Source organism: Manacus vitellinus, unplaced genomic scaffold (genome assembly GCF_001715985.3).
Source record: "Manacus vitellinus isolate BGI_N305 unplaced genomic scaffold, ASM171598v3 scaffold_30_pilon, whole genome shotgun sequence".
Lineage (NCBI taxonomy): Eukaryota > Metazoa > Chordata > Aves > Passeriformes > Pipridae > Manacus > Manacus vitellinus.
In genome coordinates, this window is record NW_021940291.1 from 1,000,845 (window position 1) to 1,013,822 (window position 12,978).

Genomic DNA, 12,978 nt, shown 5'->3' on the forward strand with positions numbered 1-12,978 from the left:
TCCTTATTTAATATCATTTGTTCTGGCTTTACAACTGAGAATGAGGCTCAGTATCTTCAACAGAGATCCAGGACTAGGGTCCTGTTTTACAGCCATCATACAGGCAGATACCAAAACCCGACTCTTCCGGGCGAGCTCATGATCTGGGTGCCAAATGTTGTTGAAATTGACTTGAAAGTTTGAGTGAATAAGTAAATCAGAGAACTGGGAATAAAGGGCAAAATGTCTAGAAGTGATAGTTTTCAGCACATACCTCTCCATAGATGCAGATGAATCACAGTGCAAAATAGAGTATGACACATTTGAATATTATATTAGAATATTTATTTGGGCCATTAACCTGCATACAATATTAAAGCCCAATACTGAAGTGTGAATTACTTGGTTAATTCAATGTAGATGTCAAAACACAAATGATTGTTACCAAATTTGAGATGCGAGCTATTCTGTAGGGCCTCTTGCCTTTGCCAACCCTTGAAATACCCTTCTGGAGGGAAGTCCACTAGGGGTGGTGGTTCTCCCCCATGGTTCTTCAGCCTGTTTCTGGTGCCTACATGTACATCACGGCTCTCTGTTGGCACATGCTGCGGCGTCATGGATTTGTAAGAGTGGTTTAGGTAAGAAGAGACCTTAGAGATCATCTAGTTCCAAACCCCCTGCCATGGACAGGGACACCTTTCACTAGACCAGGTTGCTCAGAGCCCCATCCAGCCTGGCCTTGAGCACTTCCAGGGATGAAGCATCCACAACTTCTCTGGGCAATCTGTTACAGTGTCTTACCACCCTCACAGTAAAGAATTTCTTCCTAATATCTAATCTAAACCTGTCCTCTTTCCATTTAAAAAGTTGCCCCTTGTCCTGTCATGACAGACCTTAGTATTATAAGCCACAATGAGGGCTTCCTGGAGCCTTTTCTTCTCTGGGTAGCACAAACCCAGCTCTCTCTGCCTGTCCTCTCATGGCAGGTGTTCCAGCCCTCCCAGCATCTCCACAGCCTCCTCTGGATGCTCTCCCACAGCTCCATGCTTGCTATGCTGAGGGCCCCCGGGCTGGACTGCACCACCACTGGGGTGTCACCAGTGCAAAGGACAGGAGGAAGTAGCTTGTCCTCCAGATCCCGTGGAATGCAGGTGGCACTGCTAAGTCCCACAGAGGTGACATTTTCACAGAATCACAGAATTGCTAGTGTTGGAAGAGACCTTTGGACATCATCTAGTCCAGCCCCCCTGCCAAAGCAGGGTTCCCTAGACCAGGTGACACAGGAACATGTCCAGGTGGGTTTTGAATGACTCCAGAGAAGGAGACTCCACGATCTCCTTGGGCAGCCTGTTCCAGTGCTCTGCCACCCTCGATGTAAAAAGTTCTTCCTCATGTTGAGGTGAAACTTCTCGTGTTTTAGTTTATGGCCATTGCTGCTTGTCCTGTCACTGGGCACCACTGAAAAGAGTCTGGCACCATCCCCTTGGCACCCAACTTTAAGATATTCATACATATTAATGAGATCCCCTCTGTCTCTCGCAGTTTCTCTGCATAAGGGAGATGCTCCAGACTCATCATCATTGTTGCCCTCCCCTAAACCCTCTCCAGTAGCTCCTCGTCTTTCTTGCACTGAGGAGCCCAGAACTGGACACAGTACTCCAGATGTGGCCTCTTGCAGACACTTCCCGCTCCGCCTTGCCCCGGCCTTTGCGGCCCCTTCTTAGAGGGACCCCCCTGGCCCAAGGCTGTGTCCGCCTCCCTCGTGGCGGAAGGCGTCGGACCGCAGCTCGCATCGGCCCCCGCGGCTCCTCGCTCCAGCAGGGGGCGCAGCCGCCGCGCCGGGAGCCGCACTGGCGCCGCGGCTTCCAGCCGGGCTCGGCCATGCCGGCGCGCGCCAGGAGGGTCGTGTGAGCGGACGGGACGGGCGGCGGGGGGATGCGCTAGGGATGGAGGTGGGATGGGATGGGGGCCGGGGGGCCGGGCGGGCTCAGGCGGGCAGCGGGGCTGTGGGCGGTCAGTGAGGCGGTCAGTGCGCGGGCGCATTGCGTTGTCCCCGCAGTACCCGCTGTTCCAGAGGGGCGGCCCGCAGCTGCGGATCTTCCGTCCCAACTTCTTCATGCTGGCGGTGCGGCCCGGCGTCCCGCAGCCCGAGGACACCGTCCAGTTCCGCGTCTCCATGGAGTGAGTGCGGGCACGGCAGCTGGTGGGAGGGCGGAGCGCCCCTGTGGGCAGCGGGAAGGGGCTTCTGCGCCGCGGAGCCCTTGTGGAAGGCAGCGAGGGCACTCACTGTGCCGAGCCTTGCGTGGCTCCTCTCACCGAGGGTTGGCGAGGCTTAGCCTTCCCAGGGACGGGCTTAGAGGAAGGAAGTGCATGTGAATTTGATCCAGAGGAAGCAAGGTGATGTCCAGGTGTTTGTCAGGACTCTTCCAACCTGACCGGTCTGACTGCACACAGTAGAGCCCATAAGCCTGTGGCAGGTTCTGGTAATTCCAGAAACTGCTACTCAGAAGATAAAGAAAGGGCTCTCAGCTCAGGCAGTGAAAAAGCCTGTTGAACACAGAATATATCTGGCACTTTGACTGTTGAGGCTACAGAGGATAACATATTTACCAGTTGTTACAGTTTATGGATAATGAATTGCTGTAGCGGTGTGTGATCTATGTAGAGTTTATACTTTTGTGCTGTAAAGCTACCCTGGTTAAAAGAAGAAGAAAACATATTTATTCCAGAGTATCAACCAGTCTCTGGTTTATTTTTTTAAAAATATTTACACTTTTTCTTCTTTCTTTCCCAAAATGTTTTTGCATTGCCTAGAATGACAAAAGTGGATATCAGGAATTACCTTGAAAGAATATACAATGTGCCGGTAGCTGCTGTGAGGACCAGGATACAGTATGGTAAGTGCAGTTGAGTAATCCAAAGGGGTAAATACAGCATCCTTGTGCAGCCAGAATGGACTTATAGCTATCAAAAGGTCTGTTAGATTTCAGCAAACTTTGGTTCCAGGGCTTAGCTGGTGACGTCAGTCAGCTGAGTTGTTTATTCATCCCTTCAGATGGATATGCACCACTTCATATTTGAATGCGTTGATTAAATTGTGATGTAAGTTTAGTTCTAAAAGGAAAAACCTTAATTTAAAAAACCTTATCATCCTGACAGTTATCTAGCTTGTGCTTTTGTAGTTGGTACTATTTCTCCTTGAAGACCAGTGGGTGTCTCCCTTCAGAAGGAACTGCTTCTTGTGTTTTGATACAATTAGTAATTAAACTTAATTTCAGCCATAGCCTTTTTTAAAAAATAATGTGAATTGAGATTACCTTGCATGCACACAGAGGAGGTGTTATGATCTAACAAAAGGCAAAGTTTGTAGAGCAAAGAAAAATATTCGATTAGACCAGTAGATAATGGTCTAATAGATTATGTGTTTGTAATGTAAGATTTAAAAAGAATAGGAAAAAAGAGCTGTAGTGGTAAAAAAATGGAGAATGAAAAAAAGCTTCAAAATAAGATTGTAAAACTCAGAACATATAAAAGAATAAAAAACCCTGGAAATACCATCTGTAATATGCTTATGTGCAAAACAGAATTAAGTAAAGTCTTAAACACCTAACACATGTGATTTCAAACAGCACTGAAAAATAGTCATGCTTGTCCTTATAACCATTGTGTCCCTCTTTGCGAATTTTAGGTCATGGTAGAATGTATATAGTCAGGGATAAAAGAGTGTTAGAATATCTAATAATTTGAGAGGTTTAATGTCTGCTTAACATGCAGGGAATAAATTGTACTTCTCACTCAGCTGTGACCAGCATACTTGGAGAAGGTTGGGGTGCTTTGAACTGTTTGGATGTGGAGTATAATTTCCTGGTGTATAAACAGTATATCTAGCACATTAGCTGGGTAGGAAAAATTGTCAAGTTTAAAACTGTTTAGTGGTAATTTTCTCCTTGTCTTCCTGAAGCTGTTGATGTTGGGAGGACAGTTTACCACTCCTAGCCCCCCTACTCAAGAGACTTAGCTTCTTGCTTCTTTGCAGACTTCGTGTGTGAGGTGAAGGCACAGTGGCTGTCAGCAGGCTGGTGATACTTCAGTTCCCTGCTTGTAAATAAGGAGAGTAGTGTCCCTCAGTTTCCTACGCTTTAGTAATTGCGATGCTATGCTGGTACTGAAGGAAGCATATTCCTCTTGACAATAAATCAGAACTAATGAAGTCCCTCCTTCAGTCTGGCCTTGCTTTGGAGAACTCAGAAGTAAAAGGTGGGATTCTCTTCATTTCTGCAGGTGCAAACAACAAGAGGAATCACAGGAATCAGAGAGAGAAGAAACCAGATTACAAGGTCGCCTATGTACAGCTGGTGAGTTAACACAGTTGCTCGTGAGGAAAGAGAAGGACTGTTAACCAGCCAAGCTAGAAGTAATGTCCAGTGAATTGTCCTGGTTGGCTGAATATTTCTGCCAATTCTTTAATAATGACAGTTTCTTTAATACATTCCAGAATATAAAGAGACTTAAATGACTCAGTCTGAAGATCAAATTCAAACAAGTGGTTAGTTTTCAAGTCCCGTATTGGTTTGAGGTCTGTGTGTAGGTTGTGGTCTGATGTCATATGGTGCTGCTTTGCCAGTGAGTTTCATGCTGACCCTGTACTCTGTGTGCTGGAAGGTTCATGACTTGTGTGGTTGATTGCTGAAACATCCAGTAAGTGAAAGAATATATTGTGAGGTTAGGGAACTTCTTATTAAAGGTTTCAGAGAAGACTAAGGCATATTCCTTGGAGAGCCTTTAGTCATGTCTAACAAGCATGCTTTGTGGCTGAACCAGGTTCTGAAACATGTGTTGTTTGCCCAGTGGAAGAGGAGCTTCTTGTGCTTCTAAGTTTCTTTCACAACAGGGGCATATTATAGTTTCGACTTCTCTTGGGCTTACCTGTCTTTACGCAAAAAAGAAGTGCAATCAGTGACAAAAAACCCCTTCACATACCAAAATTACATTAAAGGAATGCTACTTATGGTTGTAAAACCATAAGCTCAAAATTGCTGTTGACAACACAACCTCTGTGTTATTCCATCCTGGGGCAAGGATTCAGTGTTGTGGGAGCACCGTATGATCTTAAAGACCACCAAAGATTTCATGTGGCATTGGGGTCAAAGTCAAGATGCACAGACAATGGGAATTCTGATTTTTTTTGTTTAATTTTGTAAAGTTTATATGTGTTTAGAAGTTTTTCTCTAAGCCTTTTCTGAGAAAGGGAGTGGAAAGAAAAGTGAGGAGAGTCTCTTTTTCTAGACAGCCCTTACCTTTAAAAGAACAATATGAATACAATGTTGCTAGAAAGTAACAGAGTTGTATTTAGATAAGGACTAAGGTTGATTTACTGTGCTGTAGTTAGAGGCAACCTTATCTCTGTGAGGATTTTGCATTACAATGGCTAAAAAGCACATTCTTTTTTCAAGGAAGAGTCTTTGCTTTGGTGGGCACATTCTCCCAACTGGATTGTCTGTGTTAGGTTTTTGTCTGCTAGAGATCTGGATTGTATGATTCATTAAGAACACAGCTGAGGAATTGAAGGCCTGAAGTTTTATCTCACAAGTTGCTTTCTCTGAGAGGTGTTCCTTAGCAGGTAATTACAGGCACTTTCCATTATCACAGCCTCCCGCTAGTGTCTTCTTTGCTTTTACAAACTTATTTCCCAAAACTGAAGTAGACACGAGTCTCTAGCAAACTGTAGTCAGTTCTCAAATTTTATTTAGTTGTATTTAATGCAGTCTTTTTTTTCTCTTGTCTGCTGAGTTGAGGAGGAGGTAGTCTGCAACCCGTGGATACTTGGGGGGACTGAGTGGGAAGCAGAATGCTGCTCCTCTGTGGAGAAAGACGTTTATTTAAGGCAATGCCTGTGTGCATTTCTTTCACATCAAACCTCTTGACCTAGGATAGTTACCATTACCTTAAGGGTGGCTTGGCAGAGGAGTGGAGATGTACCCAAACTAGTTTGGTATTGAAGGCAGGTGCACAGCAGGATCTCTGGTCAGTCCTTCAGCCTCCCATTTTGTCTTCTGGGCAACTCATGTAGCCCTGTTGCACTTTGGCTGAGGACTGCTCTTAGTACATGGGGGCAGCCAGGAGTCCCTCACTGCACTGCCCTATGATATAGTTACCATAATAAGTTCTTAAGGCCATGTTTTCCATCCGTCCCATGAACAGGATCAGGGCACCACCTTTTGGTGTTGTATTTCATCTCAAGGGAGGGAATCCTGGCCATTTACTAAACTCTTGTCAGTGAAGCTTGGTCTGCTTGTTTCCTCACCTCATTCCTGGTCTATTTGCTCTTTCCTTTTTCTCTTTTGCTCTTTTTCTTTTCCTATTGTTGTTGTTTTCTGTTAATTCCTTTAACATTTAGGTTTGTCTGTCCCCCTTTTTCTTTTTTCCTCCCCCTTTTTCCTTTTGTTTGTAGCTTTTCATCACTAGCTCTCATGTCTCAGACAATGAGCTCCCAGTCCTGTGTTCACACTAGCTTTAAACAGTGGACGAAGCCAGAAACTCAGTGTCATTTCTGAATCTGAAGGGTTTGCCTTCATTCTCATTCATGGTGTGATTCAGGCCGTAACAGGCCCCATGCAGTCCATTGTTAATATCTGCCTAATTTAGGAAAGTCTTTGGTAACCACTGTAAAATCCTTATTTTCATGACAATTAGTTTGCATCTGCCGTGAGTCAGAATAGCTGGGCTTTCCCACCATTTTTACCAGCTGTGTTTTCTCTCATTAATCCAGTTTGAAGTTAAAACTGCTTATGACTGGAAAAATATGGATGAGTTTTTGGTAGGTCTTGCATTGATCTTTCTGTTGCCCACTAGGTGGAAGTATTGCTCTTTCCAGTGTGACTTGGTGGCAGCTGTGGTGCAGTTTACCTGAATGAAACTGAGTATATTCTCATGACTAGTTATGTTTCCCTGCTTCATAAAGCATCACCTTACGTATTCCAGCACATGATACATATCCATTAATTTACTTCAAGTGTCTCAAAGGTGGAAGGTGTATGAAGTCACAGTCAACATACCCTTAGGTGTCAGACTAGTACCCCAGCTGTTCCACATGTAAGAATTGTTGTCCTTTCTTTTCCAAATACTATTTCTTGGAGATTCAGAGCTGTTTACTTTATTCTCAGGCGGTAACTGGACAAATATGTGATCTGTCCAAGCATAATATTTTCACACTAAAAAATACCTCAAATCATAGAAGGCTGTGGATCAACAATATCTTGCCATTCCAGAGCCTGCCTGCATGTTTTCCCCTTTTGGAATGCAGTGAGAAAGGTTTAAGTTAGAGACTTATGGCCTCAGATATCAAATGCTACTTTTCTACATAGTTTAATTTTTTAAATTAAAGCCAAAGCTATATATCTTTGCAGAGTAGATATGAAAAAATGTAATACAGCAACTTGTCTCCTTACTCCAATACAGCTATAATTGTGATAATGAAAAAAAAAGAAGGAAAGAAAGAAAGCCAGGAGGAAACTTTACAGTTGCATTAACATCAGCAAAATTGAAAAAACCCGACAACATCCCCTCCTCCTCCTCCTCCTCCTTCAGTATTCTCACTGCTTTAGCTTAACAGGTGCTAGCACTCGTGGGACCACAACTGTAGACAAGCCTCTGGAATCCAGACCTATTTTTAATTAAACCTGTTTTGAGAAATCTAACAGAGATGGCTGTAAAAAGGAGTCTGACCTTGTCAACATTAGGACTAACACCTATTTAGCTGTTTGAATGATGGCACCAGTGGGAACATTTTTGCAAAAGCTTTCTCCTCAAACCCTGTTTAGAGCGTCCTGTACGTTCACAGTAATTAACCTATTTGCACATCAGATGTGAGAGCAGTTTTCTTTTGAATTCAGAGAAAACTTGGATGCTCCATGTGCAGTGTCATTCCTGAGTGGATTTTTGAAGTTGCTTTCTGGGCTGTTTTGCTATACATTTTAACATCAGACATTACCACCACAACAGTAGGAGAATTGTTCAAATGCACTGTATTATTAAACTTAGCTGCATTTGCTGCTACTGCTGGACTGAATTCCGTGCTGTTGGGAATCCAACTTTTTTTTTTATTTAATGATATTGTAAACATCACTTTTCTGCTAATTCTGAAGGACAGTAGTAAGTGCTTCAATTATCTAAATAACCAGAAGATCTCACAGCTGTTTACATGATCAGTGTTTGCTGCATCATTTCTGCACAGTAATATCTGTGCTGACCTTCCATTAATAAACTTTTCAAGGGACGCAAAGGTCAGAGAAGTATAAGCGAGTTTGTGCCGAGTTTGTGCCGGATAATCCTTCCAGCAATTTTGTGACGTGAGGCTCAGCAGTGGAAAGGCTAACACTTGACTTCATAGGCCCAATTATGGTCACTTAACCTCTCATTAAAAAATGAATGGAGGCAATTTGTACCACTCCATGTGATAACTCCTTAGACAGACTCTGAGAAGAAGGTGTGTTTTCACCCTTTCTAATGACAAAGGCTTGAAATCTAAAGGGAAAATCCATAATTGATGCTTAGGTCACTATTTATTGTGAAGGATGTTACTGGCATTTAACAAATGAATTCTCATGAGGCCTTGTGTATTTGGGTAATGCTGAATTGAGGATTAGAGTTGTGCAGGACAAGAAGTTTAATGCCTCCCATTTCTGTTATCTGAACACTGGACCACACATCTTACTTGTACATATCCTTAAAATTTGTAGGAAAGAGGGAGGTCTCTGTGAAGACCTTAAATTGAGAATAGCAGTGCATAAAATCATCATATTGTCTTTATTTTTTTAGGTGTTTCAATACTGCCTCCCTGACTTACTTTGTTTGGGTTTTTGTTCCTTTTTTAGCACTGTAAGGCCTCCTTACATATAAGAGCCTGTGGTGGCAGAGCTTATCCTGACAGAATACCTGTGTATCACCTCACATTGGTGAAAAAGTTCTTTTGGTAGCAGTGCAGCACCTAGTTCCAAGACAGACTAAATTATCTGAGCAAAATTATTTTTTTTCCAGTGTCTGTCCTTTTTTACAGGATCTTCTCTTAGCACAGCTATACTGGGTAGAAAGGTGTGCTTGTTTTCTCCCCCTGTCTCTGTGCTTCTAACGAAGGTAATTATGCTGGCAGAAGTTCTAAAGTTCTAAAGCCCTAGCCTTTTTAGAGATTACTTCAGCTTGTGTGAATTCCAATAATTCAGCAATTAAAAGGATGACTGCGGATAAAGAGCTTGCGAAAGGTAAAACTGTAAACAAATGCAAGGTTTTTGAGTAAGCCAGAATTTTGCTTTCTGCTTGAGTACGCCAGCATTTCATGTTCCAGCAGTTTGCAAACCAGATAAACCCTCATGAACTTAGTAAAAATTGTTCACTTTATTCCAGTGAGGATTTTATTCTGAGGATGCATTTATCACGGGGTTGTCAAATGGTTGCCGTTACAGAAGGGAAAACTTTTACAAAGAAAAAGTGTAAGAAAAAGCAGCACTGTGTAAAGAAGTGCCAATCCCTCTGTTCCTTTGGTAGGCATTTATTTTTGAGGATGTGGCATATGAGCTTGAACCTCGGTAGCCTCTGGCATCTTGTGGAGGATGCACTGAGTATAAATATGCCTGGACAGACTCACAGTCCTTTATGTAAGTTGATACCTTTTGGTATTTTTGAAATTTTGAAATACCCAAGATGCAGGCATCTTCTGAAAACTAGCTACTGAGCATGCACAACAGCTATTTTTCATACAGCTTTCATCGCTCCAGAGCCTTACAGTGCAGTATTACTGCAGAGTATTGTTACTTAAGATTTATCAACCTTCAGTTCTCAGGGTGTAATGTCTTGGCTGTTTCAAATCGTGTTTGGCTGCCAGCCAAAATCAGAATTTCTTCACAAAACAAGAGCTGGAAAGAACCAACTTGTCTCTGCTGATTTTGATTTATTAAAAGACTCCAGATACAGATTGACATTTTCAGCTCAATATTTGACTTTCACCAGCCTTGAAATGGGAACTCTGAGCACTTTGATAAACAGCTTAAAGGTTTGTCTGGTTTTGCTACAGACTCTGTGTGTATCTTTTTTGTTTTCTTCCCTCTTTTAAAAATAATAACTGTTTTGCAATGCTTAGTGAATTACCGTGGATGTTGTTAGTATGCTTCAGGGACAGCTTTCCTTCATTCTCCAGTGAGGGAAATGCATTGGTCCTGGAAGCATACCAGAATGAAAGTGCTCCATAACAAGAACAGTCCCTTACTACAGTGTTACCAATATAAATAGTTCTCAGATTTTCAGTGTAGGTGGTATGCCTACCATGTTAGCCTGAATTGTTTTCTGTCTTGTTTGACTAAAATGGCTTCCTCTTCAGGGCAGACAAGTCTTCAGTATTGGCCCTGTCTGTTCTATAGGTACCACAGGGCTGAGTGGCACTGTGTTAAAACACACTAGTTTTTGTAATATAAACAAATTCTTTCCCAAATGCTTCAGTGTGCTAAAATCTTGGGCAGTGCTTGGCCTCAAGGGTGTTTGTTGCTGATCCAGCTAAAGGAAGAGTTTCAGTAGGCTGCAGCTTTGGGATTGCTCAAGGACACTGAGGGGATTGCTCAAGGCCAGTTTCTGTGCCGTGAAATGGAACTATGCTTTAGTTGTCATAGGACAGCTATTAAAAGCATACCTGTTGGTAATTTAAAGGTACAAAAGAGTTGAAACCCCAGAGCGTACACCAGTGGAAAGGAAAACCTTGATATGTTCCAGTTGAGCTTGTCCAGGCTGGAATCAAGCTATGTACACAGCAGCTCCTTTGTTGTTTTTGTAGTATGGTCAGACTCTTAGGAAACCCCCAAGAAGTATGCACTACAAAAACAACCGGAGCATTGCTGGGTATGAGTTGGTATTTTGTAGATTCCAGTCTGGATAATCTCATCTGGGATAAGTCATGTTTTTTCTCTCCAAAGCATATGCTTGAGGTTTAGATTTTTTTCGCACCTGTTATTTACCAGGTTGAATATATCTGAGTAAATGAAACATAGCACACATTCAGATGGGTCAGGGACGTGGTGACGGTTCTGTTGGATTTAATTATGCCATATTTCTGATCCCAAAATGCAGGGTAGGTAGCTGTGTTGTGGAAGGCTCCTTTCATGTCCTTTGTGGAACTGTTTAATAACTGGGCCTCTTGTTTGGTTATATTTATTGCACAAATATAAAGAATGGCTGATCTAAAAAAACCAAACCCACCTGTTTTGATCTGAAGCAATTAAAAGCTTTTCTTGAGAATTCTGTATGCAATATGCTGCCAAAGAAGTTAACGTATGGTAATGTTTGTAAGTATTTTGGAGAGTAATTTTAGAGTTATGAGTGATCAGTTGCAAGTTTTATTATGCAAGGGCCCATACAGAATGGAAGTGCCAATGATGTTGAATTTAATGAAGTTGTGCTTACCACTAAAAAGCAAGTAGGTAATGTTAATGGGATAGTACATTTCCACCCAATAATGATTTCCTGCTGTTAGATAAAAGCCAGAGACCAAGCAAATGTTTATTTTCCAAGTGGGAGACATAGATCTGATGATGATGTTTCACTAAATGACTTGTCTGTTAAGCAGAATGACAATGCAGATGTAATCACTTTAATCTCATTAGTGATATATTAGGCATATTGTTCTCACTGTTAATTGTTTTACACTGTAGTCTTTATGTCTGTTGATAAGAGACCTCTGATATCTGTTATTCTGTATGCCCACATTACACTCTACAATAACAGCTGCTAGGAATGTTCTGTCTTATCCTTAGCTAAGATCTAAACAACTGCAATCAGTTCTCATATCCTGAGTGTTAACATAACGAATGCCTGATCCACTGTGTGTTTTCCCAGTGGAGTTACTTTAACAAAATCATTTATTTTGCTTATCTTGCTTTTACTGTATGACTCACATATCATCTCTGAGCTGGTTCAAAGTCTTTGAAGAGGTGTCCATCTCCTGATCATTCATCTGTAAAAAAAAAGATGTCAGTGTCTTAAGAGCACACGAAAGAGGAGAGGCTGCAAGTTAGCTTTTGGGGGGAAGGGATATACGAGTATCTTGGGGAGATGGGTGGAAGGAGATCTTGGGAGGTTACAAGGTACTGTTTTGCACTAGCTGAAACTTCAGGGTGGTCTTTCATTATAAGTATATGCATCATAGCTATTGCAGAAAGGCTGGAATGTCTCTCTGACCATTTTTTTCTCTTTAGGGCCAAGGACAAACCTTTCAGTTTCCCAACTTATTTCCAGAGAAAGAACAAGATACAGAAACTCGCTCTTTTGATGACTTCAGGAGTAAATATATGGAGAAAGAGAAGCAGAAGCAGGAAGGTGACCCCAGACGAGGTGGAGTCCCCGATTGGTTTGGACTTTGATGCAACAAGCCAGCTGCCTTCCTTTAGGCTCAGAGGGATTTTGATTAGCAGAACTTGCACTCTTCCCTCCTTGTAATGACTGAATGTTTATTCTTGTTAGCGGGTCTTTTTTCCTGGCTATGTGTGCATGACTACAACAAAATGGCCCTGAAGAAATAAAAAGGTAAAATAAATCTGACTGCATCAGGACTTTTCTGTGAACTTGGACTTCCTGTGGACTGTTTCTAAAGTGTGGAATTTCTTCTTGTCATTTCTGACTTTGAGAGTATCGTGTTTACTTTCTTTCTGCTTCTACAGGTTGTTCTGAGTAGAAATAGGAGGCATTTCATTTCCTAGGATGCGTGCAGTTTGCACTGAATAGAACGTATAAAAGTCAAGATAGGTTAGTCAGAGGTAAACATGGAAGTGTAGATAACTGGACTGTAGGCTCGGGACATAGGGTTCCCTTATTGTTAGTTGTTGTGTTATACTGTCCTGTGTATTGCCTTCCTTGCAGTGGTCCCTTCTTTCCTGGAGAAGTGTTATTGCAATCCTGTAACAGTTGTTTGGCATTTTGGGGACAGGATTTATAGGACAGGCTTATGATTGGGCACGTATGTGT

At 42.3% G+C, this 12,978-nt stretch overlaps 1 protein-coding gene across 1 annotated transcript; it reads left to right on the forward strand.

Annotated features, from left to right (window-relative positions):
- The first annotated feature begins 1,821 nt into the window (after positions 1–1,821).
- MRPL23 (mitochondrial ribosomal protein L23) lies at positions 1,822–12,578 on the forward strand. The gene is made up of 5 exons (XM_029961071.1): positions 1,822–1,886; positions 2,038–2,160; positions 2,794–2,876; positions 4,261–4,334; positions 12,213–12,578. Exons 1-5 carry the CDS (start codon positions 1,861–1,863, stop codon positions 12,375–12,377), a joined length of 471 nt encoding a protein of 156 aa, XP_029816931.1. The 5' UTR covers positions 1,822–1,860; the 3' UTR covers positions 12,378–12,578.
- Positions 12,579–12,978: the final 400 nt, after the last annotated feature.

Excerpts from the sequence above, each read along its gene's own strand:
- MRPL23 (XM_029961071.1), top strand. The coding sequence starts at position 1,861 with ATGCCGGCGCGCGCCAGGAGGGTCGT. Across the intron at positions 1,887-2,037 it reads GCGCGCGCCAGGAGGGTCGT|GTACCCGCTGTTCCAGAGGG; the intron begins GTGAGCGGACGG and ends GTTGTCCCCGCA. Across the intron at positions 2,877-4,260 it reads GAGGACCAGGATACAGTATG|GTGCAAACAACAAGAGGAAT; the intron begins GTAAGTGCAGTT and ends TCATTTCTGCAG.